Source organism: Dipodomys merriami, unplaced genomic scaffold (assembly GCF_024711535.1).
Source record: "Dipodomys merriami isolate MVZ:Mamm:240054 unplaced genomic scaffold, mDipMer1.0.p SCAF_8, whole genome shotgun sequence".
In the NCBI taxonomy this organism is placed as follows: Eukaryota; Metazoa; Chordata; class Mammalia; order Rodentia; family Heteromyidae; genus Dipodomys; species Dipodomys merriami.
Genome location: NW_027206401.1, coordinates 11,093,449 through 11,113,612, shown reverse-complemented (window position 1 = coordinate 11,113,612; position 20,164 = coordinate 11,093,449). Strand labels below are relative to the sequence as shown.

General features: G+C 47.6%; 1 protein-coding gene across 5 annotated transcripts in view; it reads left to right on the top strand.

Moving 5' to 3' along the window:
• Positions 1 to 20,164, top strand: part of Mthfd1l (methylenetetrahydrofolate dehydrogenase (NADP+ dependent) 1 like) — a 138,842-nt gene that overhangs the window by 49,467 nt on the left and 69,211 nt on the right. For all 5 annotated transcript variants that reach the window (XR_011369431.1, XM_070010930.1, XM_070010929.1 and 2 more), the window contains exons 12-19: positions 1,167 to 1,303; positions 3,476 to 3,522; positions 5,517 to 5,624; positions 6,809 to 6,883; positions 8,879 to 8,981; positions 10,271 to 10,347; positions 15,251 to 15,391; positions 18,065 to 18,133. Coding sequence is in view for 4 of the 5 variants with exons in the window: in XM_070010930.1 (XP_069867031.1) it covers positions 1,167 to 1,303; positions 3,476 to 3,522; positions 5,517 to 5,624; positions 6,809 to 6,883; positions 8,879 to 8,981; positions 10,271 to 10,347; positions 15,251 to 15,391; positions 18,065 to 18,133 (757 nt within the window). In the remaining variant the exon portion in view is untranslated. The remainder of the gene's footprint in view (positions 1 to 1,166; positions 1,304 to 3,475; positions 3,523 to 5,516; positions 5,625 to 6,808; positions 6,884 to 8,878; positions 8,982 to 10,270; positions 10,348 to 15,250; positions 15,392 to 18,064; positions 18,134 to 20,164) is intronic.

Here is a 20,164-nt window from a genome sequence, read left to right as displayed (position 1 = left end):
CTCATTTCTCCTCTCCTCTGTCACCGCCTGCTTCCGTCTCTGGGGTTCTGTTCTTTCACGCTTAGATTCCCTTTGGACTCCAGTGGTGCCTTCAAGGAAAATGTATGCAGCCATTCTGTTCTGGTCCCTTATCTTACTCAGTCCCTGTCCCTGGGCCATTTTTTCCCATTGCTTGCTTGCTTTATATTTATCTATAGTGTGTGTGTGTGTGTGTGTGTGTGTGTGTGTGTGTGTGTGTGTGTGTGTGTGCGCGTGCACGCGCGTGTGCCCGCCCGCCCGCCCGTACACGGGCTGCACGCACACACACGCGCGTGCATGCGCCAGTATTAAGACCTGAACTCAAGGCCTTGTATTTTCACTCAAGCCTGATACTCTTATCAATTGAGCCACACTTCTACTTCTGGCTTTTTGCTGGTTCGTTGAAGGGAAGAGTTTATAGAGACTTTTCTGACTTCAAACCATGATCCTCAATTCTCAGCCTCCTGAGTAGCTAGGATTACAGGCATGAACCACTGACGCCCAACTAGCCTTCCTTTCCTTGTACGTAAAGGGCTGGTGTGTGAGAAGGGATGGACTTAGTACAGGACTCCTGGGAAGTAGTGGGAATCCAGATGTTGCCTTCAGAGAGAAAAGAGTGCTTTCGAAGCGTAAACTCTGTGTGGAGATGACTGAGACACTTCAGTGGTGGGGACGCATCGTGGGAACACGCAGAGGGGTGGGAAGGGAAATGTAGGACCTCTTCTACTCCTGGGAGTCTGACTGCCTCATTCACCTGAGGATCTTTCCCAGGTCGTATCCCAAATAAATGGTGCTGAAATGCCAAGCTTCCCCCAGCAAAAGACACCGACTTAGAAGTGTGAACCACTTCATTGGCAGCTCCATGCGATCTCTTGGAATGAATGACGTTAACATCACTACCCAATCACTTTCTTCTTTAGCCCCTTTTCTCTTTCCTTTCTTGTGTCTCTCTCTTGACTTTAGCCTAAGCATGGTGTGAATGGTGAGGGGAGGGGGGGTGGCCAAGAACCTGAATCACCAAGTACATCTGTGCAAGGGGTTGATTCACTACCTCTTGTTTACACCTCCAATTTGGACCTGGTGTCTCAGGGCGGTTGTATGTGGATTGTCTTAGAAATATGGTTACTGACTTCCTCGTCCCTCTTCAGGATCACACCCACACCCCTGGGAGAAGGGAAGAGCACCGTGACCGTGGGCCTGGTGCAGGCGCTCACCGCACACCTCAGGGTCAACTCCTTCGCCTGCCTCAGGCAGCCTTCCCAAGGACCCACCTTCGGAGTCAAAGGTATTAGCAACTGGTCTACTTTTATTTATTTATTTACTGCCAAACTGAAATGTATTCATGTAATGAAACGTGGGAGCAGAATTCGGGGACAAACAATATTTCTCTTTTCATTCAATCAATTCCCGAATTACTTAAACCTGAAGACCTTCATTGCTACCCCACTCTTCAGGGCCCAGTGGTAGGGGAAGGAGGAGGAGGAGGATAATGTAGTTGTACATAGGGATTACCATTCCATAAGTCATCTTCTTGGTCAATGTCACACCTTTGATCCTTCTCCCCCATCTTCCCCCCCTCCCATCCCTACCCTCCAAACTAGTCTATGATTTTATAACAACATTGCAGGGGGGAGGGGGAGGCAAAATGGTTAAAACTTTTAGAAGAAAGTCATCCATGGAGTTAAAACTTGTCAGAAGAAATTTGGGCACTGGTAGCTTACTTCTGTAATCCTATTTATACAAGGGGCTGAGGTCTGAGGGGCATGGTTCGAAGCCAGCTGAAGCAGGAAAAGTCCATGAGACTCTTTTATCTCCAATTAACCACCAAAAGCCAAGAATGGGGTTGTGGCTCAAGTGGCCAAGTGTCAGCCCATGAGTGGAAAAAGCTAAGCAAAGAGCTGGGTCAGCAGGAAGTAGCCTCTCCCTCAACTTCATCCACTTGGGGACAGGGGCATGGTGGAGGGAGCTGCAGGGTGGGGGATCTTCAGTGAGGCCCCCCAAAAGTGTTCCCTTGGCTCTGTTGTCCTGGCCTTGCGCATCCTCCCCATCTATTGGGCCGAGCGATGTTAAAACTACCAGCTGTAGGATGTGTTATCATCCCAGCCGCGGGGGAAGGTCTTTCCCTGTACTCACTGAGGCGCCTGTGCAGTTGGCCCCAGGTCTCGGCTCATGGGTGTGTCTGTGCAGGCCGAGCCTGGGGAGCGCTGAAGACGGGCTGGCGGTGCACTGAGCTGGGATGAAATTCTTCCCTGGCTCTGTGGGGCTGGTGTCTGGCACGTCCCGTGTATTACTCCTTCTGCATTGATTCATCATGAAGTCATCCCTGAGCTCACTTACAATAGCTCTATTGCTGCCATAACTGTGTGTTCTTGGCAGTGCGTCGTTTTTTTAGCTGGATTATGTCCATATCACTGTTACAAATATTAATAATTCCTAACTCATTAAGTACGGATACTATGGGAAGGGGTGTACATTATGTGGTGGAATGAGCCTTACACTTTGAGAAAATGCAGGTTTGATTCACAGCTGTGTCTCTTACCGCTGTGTGACCTAGAGCCAGCCATGATATCTCTGAGCTTATTTGTTAGAATTGCAATTATGGTACCAAGCTGACCAGGTTACTGCAAGACAAGTGGGACTACATAGAACAGGATGCATTGCTAGGCAGGTACTCTACCACATTTTTCTTGCCTGTGTGTGTGTGTGTGTGTGTGTGTGCGCGTGTGTGCGTGTGCGTGTGTGTGTGTGTGTGTGTGTGTGCGCGCGCCAGGGCTTGAATTCAGGGTCTGGGCACTGTCCTTGAGTTTTTTTGTTCAAAGCTGGCACTCTACCGCTTGAGCCACAACTTCATTTTTGGCTTTTTGGTGTATAATTGGAGCTAAGAGTGTCATAGACAGCCCAGGCTGGCTTCGAACCGTCATCCTTAGAGCTCAGCTTCCTGAGTAGCTAAGATTATAGGTGTGAATTCTCAGCACCTGGTACCTTTTGTTCTTTTCCGGTAGCATCCCACATGTCCACACCAGCCTCTGGACTGCAGTCCTTGATTTTGCGCTTCCGGCATAGCTGAGATGGCAGCAATGTATCACTGTACCTGGCTTACAGGTGGTTTTGTTTTTTTTTTAGGCAGGGTCTCACTAGGTAATCCAGGCTGGCGTGGAGTTTACCATCTCCTGCTGTGGTCTCCCAGGTGCTGGCATTACAAGCGTGCCCCATCACACCTGGCTACCTTTGTTTTCCACCCAAAGAAATGGGCATCTTGAAAATCCATAGCTGAACATAGTGTGAACTTTTGGCTTGTGACTTTCACTCCTATTCTGCTTACACATACCAGTGAACATTCCTTGCTCCTGCTGGAATTTCAACTGGGGGGCGTGGCTTGCCTTGTCCCCAGGCCCCACCCCCCCTCCCTGAGTGTGTGCCCTTGTGACTCACTTCTTGTCATTGCTCTGTTGTTTAGGGGGAGCAGCAGGTGGCGGATACGCCCAGGTCATCCCCATGGAGGAGGTGAGTCCCCGACATGCATGCTACCAGTCCTTCTTGATGTCTCTGGGCCCGAAAGACCCGGAAACCCAAAAGCATTAGTGTAACTCACACAGTGGCAGCAGTCACCTTGCGGGTGGGAGCTGTGCCTGGGTTGTGCCCCCATGAATTTGCTTTCTCATGACTTGCTGCTCCCGCCCAGAGGGTGCACATCTAGACCCTGACTGGAGTATTGGATAAAGCACTATAGCGTGTCATACGACCTTTCTCAGTTCCACTGAGGTTTGAATTCCCAAACCCATGTGGTGTGGGAACTTTCAGAGACTTCAGCGTTGCCCTGCGTCACACTGATTCAGACCCCCCCCCTCGCCTCCTTTCCGTTAAGACAGCGTGCTTCCGGGGGAAGATGGGCCAGGGGAACCCGCAATGACAACCCCTGTTTCCCCGAGAACTTTCTCTTCATCCTCTGTGACCCTTTGCTGTCCCATTAGCTTACTGATGCCCCCGTGCTTGTCTGTACTAACCTGCCTTAGTCTCAAGGCCAACAGGACAGTAACAGGATGTAGGTTAGCTTTTCCAGGATCGTTCTGTCCCCTGTACCGAGAACAGACAGGGCCACTGCGCATGGCTTCCAGCTGTCCAGTGAGGAGACTGAGGGTGCCTGTGAGGACGGAGAAAAGGATGACAACGTCTTGTTTGTTCCCTGATGTTTATGGGTTAGGTGTGAGGGTTGAGACAAGGCACGAGTCCAGAATGCAAATCCATGGAGTCATTTATTGAGGTGGAGAAGCAAGGGCTGGCAGACGTGATGTTATGGTGGGGATAAACAGTCGTGGTTCAAAGCGAAGAGCCCTCTCTGGGGCCTAAAAGCCACCCCTGGAGGACAGCAGGTAGAAAGTTGGAAACAAAAAGTAAAACCAATGAGAAAATGGCCAAAGGGGCTCAAAGGGGTAAAAAAGCACTGGTGTGGCATGCCTGGAAACCAGCTGCTCTGGAGGCTGCGATCGAGAAGTGAATCTGAGACTCCACCTCCAACATGATCAGTAAAATACCTGCATCAGCCAAGCAAGAATATGAAACATTAACATTGAAACCCCTGAATTCAAACTGCAGTACAGACAAGACAGAAAAGGAGGGAGGGAGAGAGTGGGGGGGAACTGTCAGTTACCATTTTACTCGTCAAATTGCCAAAGATAGACTTTTAAAAATAGAAGTAATATGTCGGGCGCTGGTGGCTCAAGCCTGTAATCCTAGCTACTCAGGAGGCTGAGAACGGAGGATCGAGGTTCAAAGCGAGCGACTTATCTCCAGTTAACCACCAGAAACCAGAAGTGGTGCTGTGGCTCAAGTGGTAGACCGTTTGCCTTGAGCTGAAGAGCTGAGGGACAGCGTCCAGGCCCAGAGTTCAAGCCCCACGACTGACCAAAATAAAAGATGAAGTAATAGCAAATTTTGGCAAGAGCTTGCAGTGCGTGCACTGAGACCCTACTGAAGGGGTGTTGCTAAGGCTCTCTGGGAGGGAGGAGCAGCAATCGTGAGTGACTTTGAGGGAGGACTGACTTCTCAGTGAAGAAGCAGTGCACATAAGGAATGTGAATGTGAAGAAACTAGTCGTTCAATCCTGCACAATATCTCCCCTTGAGCTGGGTGCTCATGGCTCAGTCCTGAGATCTGGGGCTCACCAGGCGAGAAACTCTGTGAGACTCTTATCTACAAATTAAGCATCAAAAAGCTGGAAGTAGAGCTGTTGTTCACGTAGTAGAATGTTAGCTGTGACTGAAAAAGCTAAAGGATATTTCTTAGGCTCTGCCTTCAAAAAAGAGAGAAAAGGTGAGAGAGAGAATATTGCACCATATTGAAAGGATTTGTGATGTACTGTGACTCAAGTGGAAAATCTTGTCAGATGTGGGCCGTGTTTTGGACATTTAATCACCATGTTGTTTTATTGATCCAGGCAGCTTTTGATTACTGCCGTGGCTATTTAAAACAAATAGAAAGATGTTCCGTTTCATTTATAGTTCAACCTTCACTTGACCGGGGACATCCATGCCATTACTGCCGCCAATAATTTACTAGCTGCTGCCATTGACACCAGGATTTTGCATGAAAGCACTCAAACAGATAAGGTGAGAAGGATTCCTTGTTTGCTGTGTGAGGGAGGGTGATCTTACCCTGGGATTCCTGAGCCCTCACTGAGTTTGTGTTTTAGAGAGTCTGTAAGCTCTCTAAAATTTTGTACAGAATGGTATTAATTTTAGAGTCAGGTATGGTGGAACATGCTTGTAATTCCAGCTATTTGGAAGGGTAGAAATAGGAGAATTGTGGCTTAAGACCAACCCAGGTAAAATAAAAATCAACAGCAAAAGTTAGTGTGAGATTACCTTTCAAAAAACAAGCTTTCATGACAAAGGTAGGAGGTATGAAGCTGGCTTCTTGAAGAAAGGGCCCATGGTTTGGTTAGATCCTCAAATGGGTTTAACAATGCCCTCCTGTTAGAAGAGTTCTCCTGTCCTAGTTAAGTTAAACCTTATTCCAGATGAGTGTGTGGTTTTTAAAAGTAATTGATGCACAGGTCCAATCTCTAGAACATGGACAGATAACTTTTTTTTTTTGCCAGTCCTGGGACTTGAACTCAGGGGCCTGGGCACTGTCCCTGAGCTGCTTCGGCTCAAGTCCAGCACTTCACCACTTGAGCTATAGTGCCACTTCCGGCTTATTCTGTTCATGTGGTACTGAGGAATCGAAGCCAGGGCTTCATGCATGCTCGGCAAGCACTCTGCCACTAAGCCACATTCCCAGGCCTCAGATGTCTTTTTAAGATGATTGTTTTATGCTGCTGGCTTAGATATGCTGTTACAGAACTCAGTGGCCCTTGGATTCACCTGCATGCAGGCCAAAAGTTAATGCACAGTGCAAGTAACCGAGTTCCAGATTCCAGTCCCCTCACCACACTGTCCGTACATGAGAGGGTATTTTCTGGCGTGTTTTGCAGTAAGTGTTCTGAAAATCTGCAGTTAAGGGAATTCCCTAGAGAGTCTTGGAACATAAACCAGATAAGCATGAATTTGACAGTTGTAAGGCTATAGATTGAGAAATATATTTATGGAAACTCTTGGCAATGTGCATTATTTCAGCTTCAGGGGGTTTTATTAAGATGATGGAACTGGAAGTCTGCTTGTTTTATTCAAGTCTCCCAACTCTTAGTAGGGCCTGTTTGGTTGTAAACACAACTTTGCCATAATCCAAACTGTCCACGTGTGGTTGACCTCTTGACCTTCAGTGGAGTTTTCTTTTTGTTCTGCTTCCTTAGGCTCTATATAATCGGCTGGTTCCTTTAGTGAATGGCGTCAGAAAGTTCTCAGAAATTCAACTTGCTCGGCTGAAAGTAAGTTTCTATTTCATGCTTTTTTTGCCTTTTTTAAAGAAAATATCCTAGAAAGCCATCAGGAAGTTTTTGCCAAAGCCAGAGAAATGTTGAACTTGCCTTGATTTTGGTTTTCAGATACTCTTTTGGGTGTTAAACTCTAAAGAGGCTGAAGAATATATCCGCCAGAGCTCAGGATTAGACACCTAACTCTGGATCGTAAACCAAAGAACCAGGTGAACCAACAATTAACTCTTTGAGGTTTCATTTTCCTCATGTATGAAGAGGACTATTTGCTAATCTACAACACCCTAATCAACTAACAAATAGCATTTGTACGTCTCCTCGAGCAAAGAGAAGCCTTTGGAGGATTTGTTACATTCCCCTGAAATGAGCTAACCTAGAAAATCCATCACCTGGTTTTGCTGCAGGGAGATGCTGCCTTTGTTTTTGCCCAGACTTCTGCATTCTCACCATGTCTTTGTCTCTAATGCTCTTTATGCTCGGTTCCCTACCCATTGCTTCCCCCAGGTGTCTGCCAGGGATTAAAATAGAACCCTTCATGGGATAAGGATGGTGCAATGGTTTAAGACGATTATATAAGTAGTCTTAAAATTTTAACCAGGAGCTGGGCACCAGTGGCTCATGCCTGTAATCCTAGCTACTCAGGAAGCTGAGATCTGAGGGTCACAGTTCAAAGCCAGCCTGGGTAGGAAAGTCTGTGAGACTTCTTCAATAAACCACCAGAAAACCGGAAGTAGTGCTGTGGCTCAAGTGGTAGAGCGCTAGCCTTGAGCTGAAGAGCTGAGGGACAGTGCCCAGGCCCAGAGTTCAAGCCTCACGACTGACAAAAAACAATGACAACAACAACAACAAAAAACAGCCACAAACTGGTAGCTCACACATGTAATCATCCTAGCTACTCAGGACCCTGAGACCTGAGGCTCAGTGTTCAAAGTCAGCTTGGGTATAAAAGTCATCAAGACTTTTACTGGTCAATCTCCAATTGACCAGTAAAAAGCCAGAAGAGAAAATGTGGTTCAAGTGGTAGAGCGAATGAAAAGCTAATTAAAAGCATGAGGTCCCTATTACACATATACACATACAATTCACCCCCTTTGTCAATTCATCCCTTTTTTTGTGTGTGCTGCCTACCTATACAATCACACTTGTAATTCTAGCACTCAGCTATGGCATAGGAATCTCACGTCCAAGGCCAACCTGGGCTAGATAGCAAAATCCTGTCTTAATCTGTTCTCCACTGCCCCCCACGCCCCCCAAATTTACCCCCTGGCTTGTTCTGAACCAACTTTAGCATGGTGAGGGTAATGAATGATTCCATTCCTAGCAGCTCTGGCAGGCTAAGTTCCTCTTTTCTGGATCTTTTTATATACTTTGATTAAAAATAAATAAATATGCTTTCTTTTCCTCTTATTTATTCCTGCAAGACAAGGTCCAAACCAGACTTGCAATCCTCCTGCCTCGGTTTCCCAAGTACTGGGATTACAGGCATATGACAGACACCACACCTGGCTGAAAACCACTCTTAGGATGTTTTTACAAAAACCAGTATCTTTTTTCTCAGTGCATTACTAGTTCCTTGTTTTGAAACTGAGACCTGTGCTTTACTTGAATTGGTATTTGTATTTGCAAAGAACTGGAACCAAGGCCTCAGGTTTGTGCACAATGATTACGTTTCCTCCTGGTGACTGGTGGCCACACAGAGCCACAGACCTAGGAGCCTCCACCGCCGCCATGCTGCGTGTGGCCAACTGGACTCTACTGGCAGCCTTGTGGCTTTAAGAGTATTCCCACTTGTAGAGGAAATTTAGACTTTAACATGTATTTATGTGCTTTGACCTAATGTATGAGCTATTCAAAATAAGATCTAGTTGTTTTGTTTTCTTTTAAGACACTACTAATAGTGGGGAAAATAAAAATCAGAGCGTAATCTTGGCTGCCTTTTGGCTTCTCTTCCTTCCCTTACTCCTGGTATTTTTTTTTCTTAATTACTAGAAACTGGGGATAAGTAAGACGGATCCTAGTACACTGACAGAAGAGGAAGTGAGTAAATTTGCCAGACTCAACATTGACCCGTCCACCATCACGTGGCAGAGAGGTGGGTGATGAGACCCCGTCGTGGGCTGAGGAGCAGAGTGGGCGACAGACCAAGAGGGGGTTGGATTTTTCCTGTCCCTCCCCACCCCATTCAAAGCAACAGCTTGATCTCTCTAGCCTCATCCAAAGGTCCTGGTGAAACTACTTCAATCTTTTTGGTTTCTATCCTCTTTGGCCTCTTATTTCCACATTTAAAATATCTTTTAGCAGGGCTGGGAAGGTGGCTCAGTGGTAGAGCGCTTGCCTTGCATGCATGAGGCCCTGGGTTCGATTCCTCAGCACCACATAAGCAAAAAGAAAAAAGCCAGAAGTGGCCCTGTGGTTCAAGTGGTAGAACGCTAGCCTTGAGCTGAAGAGCTGAGGTACAGCACCCAGGCCCAGAGTTCAGGCCCCATGACCGGACCCAAAAAAAAAAATATATCTTTTAGCAAGACCTCAGTGGACTCATGCCTATTAGAATCCTAGCTACTCAGAAGTCTGAGATCTGAGGATTCCAGTTCAAAGCCAGCCCAGACAGGAAGTCCATGAGACTCATGGCTCCAATTAACCAGCAAAAGTCACAAATGAAGCTGTGGTTCTAGGAAATGTCCTTCCTTTTTATGTATACAATAGTCCATGCGTTTTGCATGTGTGTGCATGCAGTGTTTATCCATTCATCTTTTGTTGAATAATTACTAATGCTTTTTGGTGTTTGTATACAGAGATGCTGTGGACAAGGGTGTAGAAATCTGCTCAAGCCCCTGCTTTTAGAATTGAATTACTGGGGGGGCTGAGAAGGTGGCTCAGTGGTAGAGTGCTTGCCTTGCATGCATGAGGCCCTGGGTTCAATTCCTCAACACCACATAAGCAAAAAGAAAAAAGCTGGAAGTGGCGCTGTGACTCAAGTGGTAGAGCACTAGCCTTGAGCTGAAGAGCTGAGGGACAGCGCCCAGGCCCAGAGTTCAGGCCCCATGACCGGACCAAAAAAAGAATTGAATTACTGGGTCATGTGGCTGGTATAGGATTAACTTCTTGCAAAGCTGTATTGACTTCCTGTGATTTAGGATTAAGAGTAAAATATCACCCTTTTAGAAATACTTTTCCTTGCTGCTTAATTAAAAGTTCACTTCCCACCATGACAATAAAAACCAGTTTCCTGTTATCTCTTCTGACATCGTAGGTCCCTTACCACTAGCAATTTCCCTGAGGAAAACCCAACCTTTGTTTGATACTTCTTCTTTGTTGCTTCCTCAGCATCCTCTGTGGCCAGTCCAAGTTTGTCCATTGAGCCAGTAATCTCTTTTCTTTCAGTATTGGACACCAATGACCGATTTCTGCGAAAAATAACGATTGGCCAGGCAAGCACGGAAAAGGGATGCTCCCGGCAGGTAGGTGGCGCTGTTTTCCTGGACTGTGACAGTCCTCACCCCCCCAGCCCCTTCTCACGCCCCCAGCGGCAGTGCCCAGTCACTAGAAGATTTCCAGTCCCTCCACAGGGCCCTCGGAATGTACCAGAGGCAGGAAGGTGCAGCATCCTCCTGCTGTGTGCTCCCAGTTGTGTCTGTGGGAAGAGCCATTCTGTGTGTTGGGGGATGGGGGCCAAAGGAGGGCTTTCCACATAAATTCCTATACATTTTATGGGAAATCCACCCACTGGATACCAGATTGGCATAACAGCAAGAAAATGAAAATCTACACACACTCTCTCTCTCTCTCTCTCTCTCTCTCTCTCTCTCTCTCTCTCTCTCTCTCTCTCTCTCTCTCTCTCTCTCTCTCTACCTGGATTTCACTAATCAAAGAACAATTACCCAGTTATTAGGCTTAATAGTTTGGGGATGTTTTCAAAGGATAATGGCCTACTCCCCAAAACAGAGAAATGTGAGCCTGCTTGCCTCTCCGAGCTCTGATGGGGTCAGTGTGCTTGGGGCACATAAAGTCATCCCATACTATTTCAGCAGCCACAGCGGCCCTGTAAACGTTCCCCACCCTCCCCCTCATAAACTATATTTAGAGGCAGTTCTACCTTTATAACTTGTCCATCAACTTTTTTATTAGTGGGAAAAAAAGTATGAGTCCTTTTTACTGTAATAGTGAAAACCTATAGCACAGAGATGTTGGTAATTCTTATATATTTTTTAATTGTAAAGATACTGTACAGAAGGGTTACAGTTACATGAGTAAGGTAATGAGTACATTTCCGATTGAGCATTGTTACCTCCTCCTTTGTTTTTCCTCTACTATCCCTTCCCTCCCCACCTTCCCAACCCCTTTCCGCCCTACCCCCAAGTTGTAAAGTTCGTTTTCAACATAATGTCTTGTACATCTCATTATTGCAATGGGCCAACCTGTGTCCTTGTTTCAGCATTTTGTTATTTCCCTTCCCCTCCCCAAATTAGAAAAGTATATACAAGATGCAGGGCACTGGAATCAAACACAGTGACAACAAGGGTTATACCATAGGGGAAGAACATACAAAAGAAACAAAATTACATAGTACATTAAAAATAACAGTGACAAAGATAAAACCTCTTGTGTTCCTATCTTGGGGTTCATTTCACTTAGCATTATTTTATATGGTCATATGTACATTTTGTCAATTATGGGGCTTGAACTCTGGGCCTGGGTGTTGTCCCTTAGCTCAAGGCTAGCGCTCTACCACTTGAGCCATTGTGCCACTTCTGGCTTTTTCTGCTTATGTGGTGCTGAGGAATTGACCCAAGGCCTCATACATGCAAGACAAGAACTCTTACTATTGAGCCACCCTCCCAGCCCTGTACATAGCTTTTGACCTTTTCTACTTGTCTAGTAAGATTATCCTAGACATATATTAGTTGTTGCAAATAAGTGAAGCCATGGGACTTATGTTTCTTTGGGTCTAGCTACTTCACTTAATATAATTTTTTCCAAGTCTTTCCATTTTCTAACAAATGGGATGGTGTCATTCTTTCTGATGGAGGCATAGAATTCCATTGTGTATATATACCACATTTTCTTGATCCATTCATTTACTGAGGGACATCTGGATTGGTTCCATATCTTAGCTATGGTGAATAATGCTGTGATAAACATAGTTGTGCTGGTATGGCCTGGTTTGTGATCATTTGGGTAAATGCCCAAAAGTGGGATTGCTGGGTCATAGGGGAGCACTATTTGTAGTCTTTTGAGGAACCTCCATATTGCTTTCCAAAGTGGTTTAACAAATTTATACACTCACCAACAATGCAGTAGGGTTACCTTTTGGCCACATCCCCTCCAGCAACTGTTGTTATTAGATTTCTTGATTATAGCCATTCTAACTGGGTGAGGTGGAATCTCAATGTTGTTTTGATTTGCATTTCTTTTATGGCTAGAGAAGTTGAGCATTTCTTCATGTGCCTATTGGCCATTCTTATTTCATCTTCAGAGACGTCTCTCTTTAAGTGTTTAGCCCACTTATTAATGGGGCAGTTGTTTCTTTGTTGGGGGATTTAATTTAATTTTTTCAGTTCCATGTATATTTTAGATATGAGACCCTTGTTCATTATATGGCTAGTGAAGATCTCCCAATCCGTGGGCTTTCTATTCATGCAGTCCCATTTGTCCAGCCTTTCGATGTTGGCAATTTTTGAGTTAAAAAGCAGTGCCAGTGGCTCACGCCTCTAATCCCAGATACTCGGGAGGTTGAGATCTGAGGATCACAGTTCGAAGCCAGCCTGTACAGAAAAGTCTGAGACTCTTATCTCCAACAAACCAGCAAAAAGCCAGAAGTGGAGCTTAGGGACAGTGCCTAGGCCCTGAGTTCAAGCCCCAGTATTGGCAGAGAAAAAGAAAGTGAAGTTAGGCTTGATCAAGCTGACAGACTAAGCCCCTGCACCACCCGATTTGTTCCAAATGCTGGCACTCACTTCTTTGCTCGACAGACCTCAGCCTTCCGTGTCTGTGCAGTGAGAGGAGGGCGCAGAGAACCATTGATGGACAGATGTGTCGGGAAGGCTGCAGATAGAAAGAGTTGGATTGATGGAGAGGACAGTCGAGCACATGATTGGAACACAGGCGGGGCTCCCAAGTTCAGAGAGAAGAGGTCCATCGGTTCTCAGACAAGACTGGGAGAGGCAGCGCATTCCTCAGGGCTGGCAGCTAAGGACACAGCCTGTATCTGCGTGGGCCTCAGCCTGGGGGCTGAGTGTGGTTCTGACACCCATGACAGTGTCACAGTCCAACCCAAAGGCCATTCTCATCCCAGTGACAGACTTGTGTATGGGCCACACTGCTTGTTTGGCAGGAGTCAGTGTCTTGCACACAGGAAGCCGGCATGTGAAGAGAGGACAGCCCTCTGTCGGGTGTGGTTCGCACAGAGGGCCACCAAGGCCCAGCAGCAGTCCTGGGAGAGGCTCCAATGTGGGAGCCCGGAACTGCACAACCTGCTGTGGTTAAATGACAGGCAGGCAGGGTATCTGGAATCATCTCCACACTCAAGCCAGGTCATGGCACCACATGTTTAAAGAAACACACAGGGCCCAGCACTGGTGGCTCCCATCTGTAATCCCTGCTACTCAGGCTGAGATCTGAGGATTGAGGTTCAAAGCCAGCCCATGGAGAAAAGTCTGAGAAATTCTTATCTCCAATTGAAAGAAAGGAAGGAAGGAGTAGAGAGAGAAAGGAGGAAGGAAAGAGACAGACAAAGGGCAAAAATGAACAACAGTCCTCTCCTTAGCCCACATGATTTAGGTAGTAACATGAATGGTCTTTGACTTAGCCCAGCATATATATGCAAGATCTTGACATTGACAGCATTACCAATAAACAACTTATACATGAACTATAAATTCTGCACATTTTTGGTTCAGTGGATATTGTAAGACGGTTCACAGCCTCATGTTTTGTACAGAAAAATCTCCATATTCCTAGTCGGTTTTTTTCATCTGTTTTGTGGTAGTGGAGATGAGCTCTGCCTGGCGCTGGCTCAGCAGATCTGGTTTGTGCTGACACGTTTGGCAAACTCCTACAGAGTAAACTCATTTGTGTTTGGGTCGAGCTGCGTTGAGTATTGTACTTGAACATCATTGCATTTGATTTTCACTCAGGGCACGGCAGATGCAGTCTCAACCAGGAAGGAGCCAGAAAGCTGCTTCTTTGTTCATTTCCTCAGTTGTCCAGGGCAGACTTGGAAACTCAAGTCTCCCAAGGTGGTCCCACCGGGGATAGCCATTTTCCTCTGTGCACATTTGACCTTGTCTCATGCCCTCTTGGGGAAGAAGAGCATTAAGCTGGAGGTCAGCCACATGGTTTTGTGCAGAGAAACTTCCTTAGGGGCTGGATTGTGATAAGGAGAGAGCACACGTTCCTCCTGTCCCTCCAGCTTCCCACTGGGCTGTGGACACCCTGGGACCAAGCCAAGGGAGGAACAGGAAATCCTGGGAACATTCTGGCTTTCCAGGCCAGGAGTGTTAGGATCTGATGGTCTCCTGAACAGCTGACAGGTCATTCAGAGCCACCTTTGATAGCTGCGCTGAGGTCTAACTTTGAGGAACTGGTCAACCTATGTAGGAGCCTCTTCTCTTATTTAAGCTTGACAGACGGACAGACCGGCCCTAAGCACAGAAGTAGCCAGCAGGCTCTTCATTGGTTCAGTCGGTACATACCGAACACCTACTGCATGTCACACACAATCCTCCCTGCTGGGGATCAGAAGTGAACCCCCACACTGGGTGTGATGTTGCATGCTTATAATCCTGGCCAATCAAAAGGCCGAAACATGATCATTGAGAGTTCCAGGCCAGCATTGGTCCTGGGTAACACGGCAAGAATCTCTCAAATACAAGTAAATTGTTAGGCATGGTCACCCATGCCTGTATCCTCAGCACTTAGGAGTCTGAGGCAAGAGGTTCATGAGTTTGAGGCCAGCCTGGACCATATAGTAGGATCTTGTCTCCCAAATCAAAAGGTTAATAAATTAAAAATAAAGCCAACAGAAACAAGCCCTCCTGTGTGGACACTGCCCGCCTGGCATCTGCCTGGTTGGCGAGGCACATAGGATTTCATTACTAGTCAGAGCCAGGCTACTGTGACTCACCACATGGAGCCATGAGCAGGTGTGGCGGGCATCGCCCCAACCCTGGGGCTCAGTGGAGCATCGTGGGCAGCCTGCTCACCTGGAGAGGTTATGTCAGGCACGAGCCCCTGTGCGCTCTGTGGGAGCACTGACCCCCCCCACCCCCCAACGGTCTTTTCATGGCTAAAATCTGGCCACCCATGCGAACCGGAAGCCCAGGAGTGCCTCCACTGACCATTGCCTTTGCTTTGCGGGTCCAGGCCCAGTTTGACATCGCTGTGGCCAGCGAGATCATGGCGGTGCTGGCCCTGACGGACAGCCTCGCGGACATGAAGGAGCGTCTAGGAAGAATGGTCGTGGCCAGCGACAAAAACGGGCAGCCTGTGACAGCAGAGGACTTGGTGAGTGCCACACAGTGCTCTGGGGCGTCCTTCCTCCCATCCATACGTGCTGGGGATGCTGGGGATTCCTGCTTCTTCCATGATCTCACCGGCATTTTTCACCAGCTCGCCCCTGGCTAAAGTCAAGACGGGCGAAATTATCTCCTAAGCTTCGGCTCATTCTTGCCACTCTTGAACCTTGCTTCTGCCAGAAATAAAAGGCAGTTCTTTTAAATTGTGTGTTCTAGGCTAGGCATAGTAGCATACCCCTATAATCCTACCTACTGGGGAGGCAGCGATAAGAAGATTGCAGTTACAGTTACTCTCTCTGATAGGGAGAGTAATATTAGTGAGACCTTTTCTTTAAAAAAAAAAAAAAAAAGCTGAGTCAGACACCTACAACCCTAGCTACCCCGGAGGCTCTGATTGAGAGGATCACCGCTCAAGGCCAGCACAGGCAAAAGTTCATGAAATCCTGTTTCAAACAATAAAAGCCATGCGTCATTCCAGCTGTGTGGAAAATGTAAACAGGCCAGCCTGTTCATAGCAGTCATACCCTCTCCAACAGCAAACTGGAGGATTGGCTCAGCAGTTGAGCACCTGCCCTGGCAAGCACAAGGTTCTGGGTTCAAACCCCAATACCAACACACACACAGAACATAGGTCTGTGCTCTCTGCTGCCTTTTATAGTTTGTATACTTATTTGCCACATTTTGTTCCTCTTAACCTGGGCGATGTTCTCCTTGCATGAAGTGATACACTGGCGTGTGAGGAGCCCCAGCAGGAGAGAGGAAAAAACACAGGCAGTCACTACCTGTGCTGGCCCAGGAGAAATGTTCACCTCCTTCCTCCTTCAGTCTCTTGGGCTGGGTCAGTTGGGTGGGATGTACTAGCCAGCTTCAAGTAAATTTGTTTGAAAGTGAAAGGAAAATGGTGACACTCTCCATCTAGAATGGGTCCCAAAGAGGAGTCCCGTTGTCCTCTCCAGCGTGGTTATTATATAGCACAGGCTCCTCCCAGAGCTCTTCCCCTGCTCTTTGCACTGGTTGCTCTTTTCATTGGTTGAGCAGACACCCAGCGCATTATGGGAAGAAGAAGCGTTTGGGCAGGAGCATTTATAATGGATGCTTACATTTCTGACAGTAGCATTTTATATGGGAAGGTAGAACATTGATGGGGTTTGTAGATCTTAAATGATTACAAGTATTATCAAAGTAGAAACGGATGACATGAGAGAAACATTTGACGGTGATGGGGTATAAGGGGAGAGGTTGTGCTCCGTGGAGGGGTGAGGGATCCCTGGATCCCCCCTCCCTGTCAGTCACAGAGGAGCTGTGCTGTCATCTGCCTGTGTGAACTCTGAGCTGCTGGCCACCAGGGTACGTGCTATTTCACAGGCCTCCTCGGGTCATAGAGCCTGCCAGTATCTGAGGAGGAAGAAGAGGAGTATGTTGAAAATGGTAGTCTTTAGCAAGAAACCAGAAGGTTTTTTTAAGGGAAGAACAGCTAAAGCGCGTAGTGGCATCTCATTAAAAAAATCTTACAGGCATGGTAGTACATGCCTATAGTCCTGACTACCTGGGAAGTGAAGGCAGGAAGATCATAAGTTTGAAGGCCACCTGAGGAAAGTTAGCAAGATCTTTTCTCAAAAACAAAGTGGGGGCTGGGGGCATGGCTCAAGCAGCGAGCACCCGCCATCATCCAGTTCAGGGTTCAATCCTTATAGCACGACCAAAAGAGAGGGGAGGTGGCCTCTCAACCCTCTCTGGCACACCTCTCCTCTCAGTTAGTCTCCATTCTTGCTCCCCTGTTCCTTCTCTCTGAAGGGGGCGGGGGAGAAGCCCTGCGGATGCTGCCGGGGAGCCTTTTGGGTGGCTCTGCCTTTCCTTCCCCGTGCCTTCTCCCTCGTGGGTGACCAGTTCCTTGTGGGCAAGAGCCAGACCTGGGCCTTCCCACCTCTCCTCTGACCTCCCTCCACCCCGACCTGTTCCCTGATTGCATTGGGAGTCCTGTGGCCCGCTGGCCACAGCCATGGAGGACAACACCTTCATCTCCAGACAGCACTGGCGGGTAGGCTGACACCTCTTCATAGGAATCCCAGAATGCCCGCAGGGTCGCTGTGGGGGAGGGCACAAGGCTTCTGCGGCCCCGCCCTCCTTGTGTCTCAGCTTGACAGAGGCAACACGGCCCCACCCCCCCTCCCCCATCCCAGGGGGATAGCACCTGTGGCAGCGCCCCCCCTCCCCCATCCCAGGGGGATAGCACCTGTGGCAGCGTCCTCCCAGAAGCAGGCTGGTGAGAAAGACCCAGAGCAGAGTTTCGCCGCCGTCGGTGATCTGAATGGGCTTCTTTGTTGTTGCTGTTGTTTGTTGGTGCTGGTCCTGGCACTTGAACTCAGAGCCTGGGCATTGTCCCTGAGCTTTGTATATTTCCAAGCTTGGCACTCTACCTTCTTGAGCTGCAGCTATACTTCCAGCTTGTGTGTTTGTTTGTTTTCTGTTGTTGATTTTTATTTCATTGGTTTGTTGGGGGGGGGGGGTTGGTAGTTAATTGGAGGTAAGTATCACAAACTTTCTTGCCCTGGCTTTCTTATAACCATGGTCTTCAGATCTCAGCCTCCTGACTAGCTAGAATTACAGGCATGAGCCACCAGCGTCCAGCCTAAATGTTTTTTGTTGTTGTTTTTTTCCTCAGGGAGTGACAGGTGCTTTGACTGTTTTGATGAAAGATGCAATAAAGCCCAATCTGATGCAGACCTTGGAAGTAAGTGGCTTTTTTTTTTTTATAGTAGCTGTCTGTGGTGTTTGCCTTCATTGAAGTGTGTGTGTGTGTCTGTGTATGTGTGTGTGTGTTTGTGTCTGTCTGTCTGTCACTGCAGAGCACATGCCTTCCAAGCCAATATAAACCTGGAAGGGAGCTTCAGAAGAACTTCTTGGTCATTGTGGGGAAAAAAAGTTTAAAACAAATTTATAGATTCTTAGGTCTGATTCATATATTGGCTTCATTGATCAGAGAAGAAAGTTAGGAAATCTATCTCTGTCTAATATTTCAGTTGGCTGTAGAGGCCACATGTACCTGCTGTTTTCTCCTTTGTGTGGTTTTTCTTTTCATAATCCACCAATAGGTTTGGGATAGTTTAGTTTGTTTTTCCAAAATTAAATACAGTGAATACTGAGACATGTTTTCCAGCAAAGTGTTCTCTGCTTTGCTTTGCTTTGGTGATACTGTTTTTGTAAACATTGACATTTTTCTCTTTATCGAACTGAAACTTTGCAGTCAAGATACTTCTACTTTAATCCAGTTTCCAAGTCATTTAAGCATATTCATTTGCTTTAGGGGTTGTCCTAATTCCTTCCCCCAGCTAATGAGATGCTAGGGTTTGAGTCCAAACAAGGAGGTGTCTGGGGGCTGAGTTGAGCAGAGACCCCATGGAAGTGGCGGAGCGGGGCTGGCAGAGGGTGATGTACTGGTGTATATTTGTACAGCAGTTCCTCGGGAAATCCCTTCTAGCATTTACCAATTACCATGGTGTAAATATTTCCACCAGAGCCTGTTTTTGGCTCCCTTCTGGATGTCACTGCCCATAGAATTGGTAGAAACTATATGCTAACAGTGGCCATTTGTCCTCAACCTTCAATGAAGGGCAGGAAAGGGTGTGGAGGAGAGAGCCACTGTTCTGAACAGGAACATGTAGATTAGTCATCCATTTATTCAGCCAATAAGAAGTCAGGTTTGAATGTCTGCTGTTCACCTCTGTAAACCTGGGCAAAGTCTTGAAACATCCTAGCCTGTCAATGGTGCTAAGTATCAACTAACCCAGCAGCATTATTATAAAGACAAAGTATTGCTTAAGTACATCGTATGGACCAGCTGGGACAGGAGGTGCAGTAGATGTCAGGTCCCTGTGGGGAGCCTGGCCAAGGTGGGCCTGACAGACATCAGACACATAAGTACATGGCATGTGATTGGGTGGCTAGGGCCAAAGGAGAAAGTTGAAAGGGAATGAGGGGTCACAGAGGCACGGTGGGTGTTCTCCATGCTGCCTGTCTGTCTGCTCAGATAGTACCTGAATGGAGAGATGGGTAAACTGAGGCTGCAGCAAGCACCTGCCTGGAGGACATACATCCCAGGCAGGTGGAGATTCTTGGGTGGGAAGGGTTTCCCATCTGAAGGGCTTGGGCCTAGAGAGCTGAGAGCCAGACTGAGGGTGTGGCCCACAGGTGTCTCTGAGCCGGAGCCAGGGCCCTGAGCCGCATCTTCTGTCCCTGATCCCCTCGCTGGTATGCAGGCTAGCTCTGGTGTGCACTGCCCTGGACTCAGCAGTCACTCCATGACCTGTGACCCCCACGGTCCTTCCAACCCAGAGGACAGGGAACTAGAGCAGGACCAGTGTCCTTGAGGCCTCCAGTTGGATGTGAAAGGCAGGATCAAGGTCGCCCCACACTCTGCGCTCTTGTCTTCGTTCTCAGGGGCAGCACCTGCTCCGCAGCCTCCCCTCGCCTTTGCTGCTCCTCCTCTGTCTCCCCCATCCTTCCATACTTGGTGGCCCTGGTGCTTTTACGTCTGTGTGAGTCCGTCAATGCCCGAATGCACCCGCCCTCCTCACGGCCAGGACATGAAGACACTGGCGTTTGCACCGGCTTGAACTCAGGACCTTGTACTCATGCTTGGCTTTTTCCTGCAAGCCTGGCCCTCTACTACTTGAGCCATACCTTCACTTGCAGCCTTTTGCTAATTAATTGGAGATGTGAATCTCCATCTGTCTGCCTAGTCTGGCTCTGAACTTCAGCCATC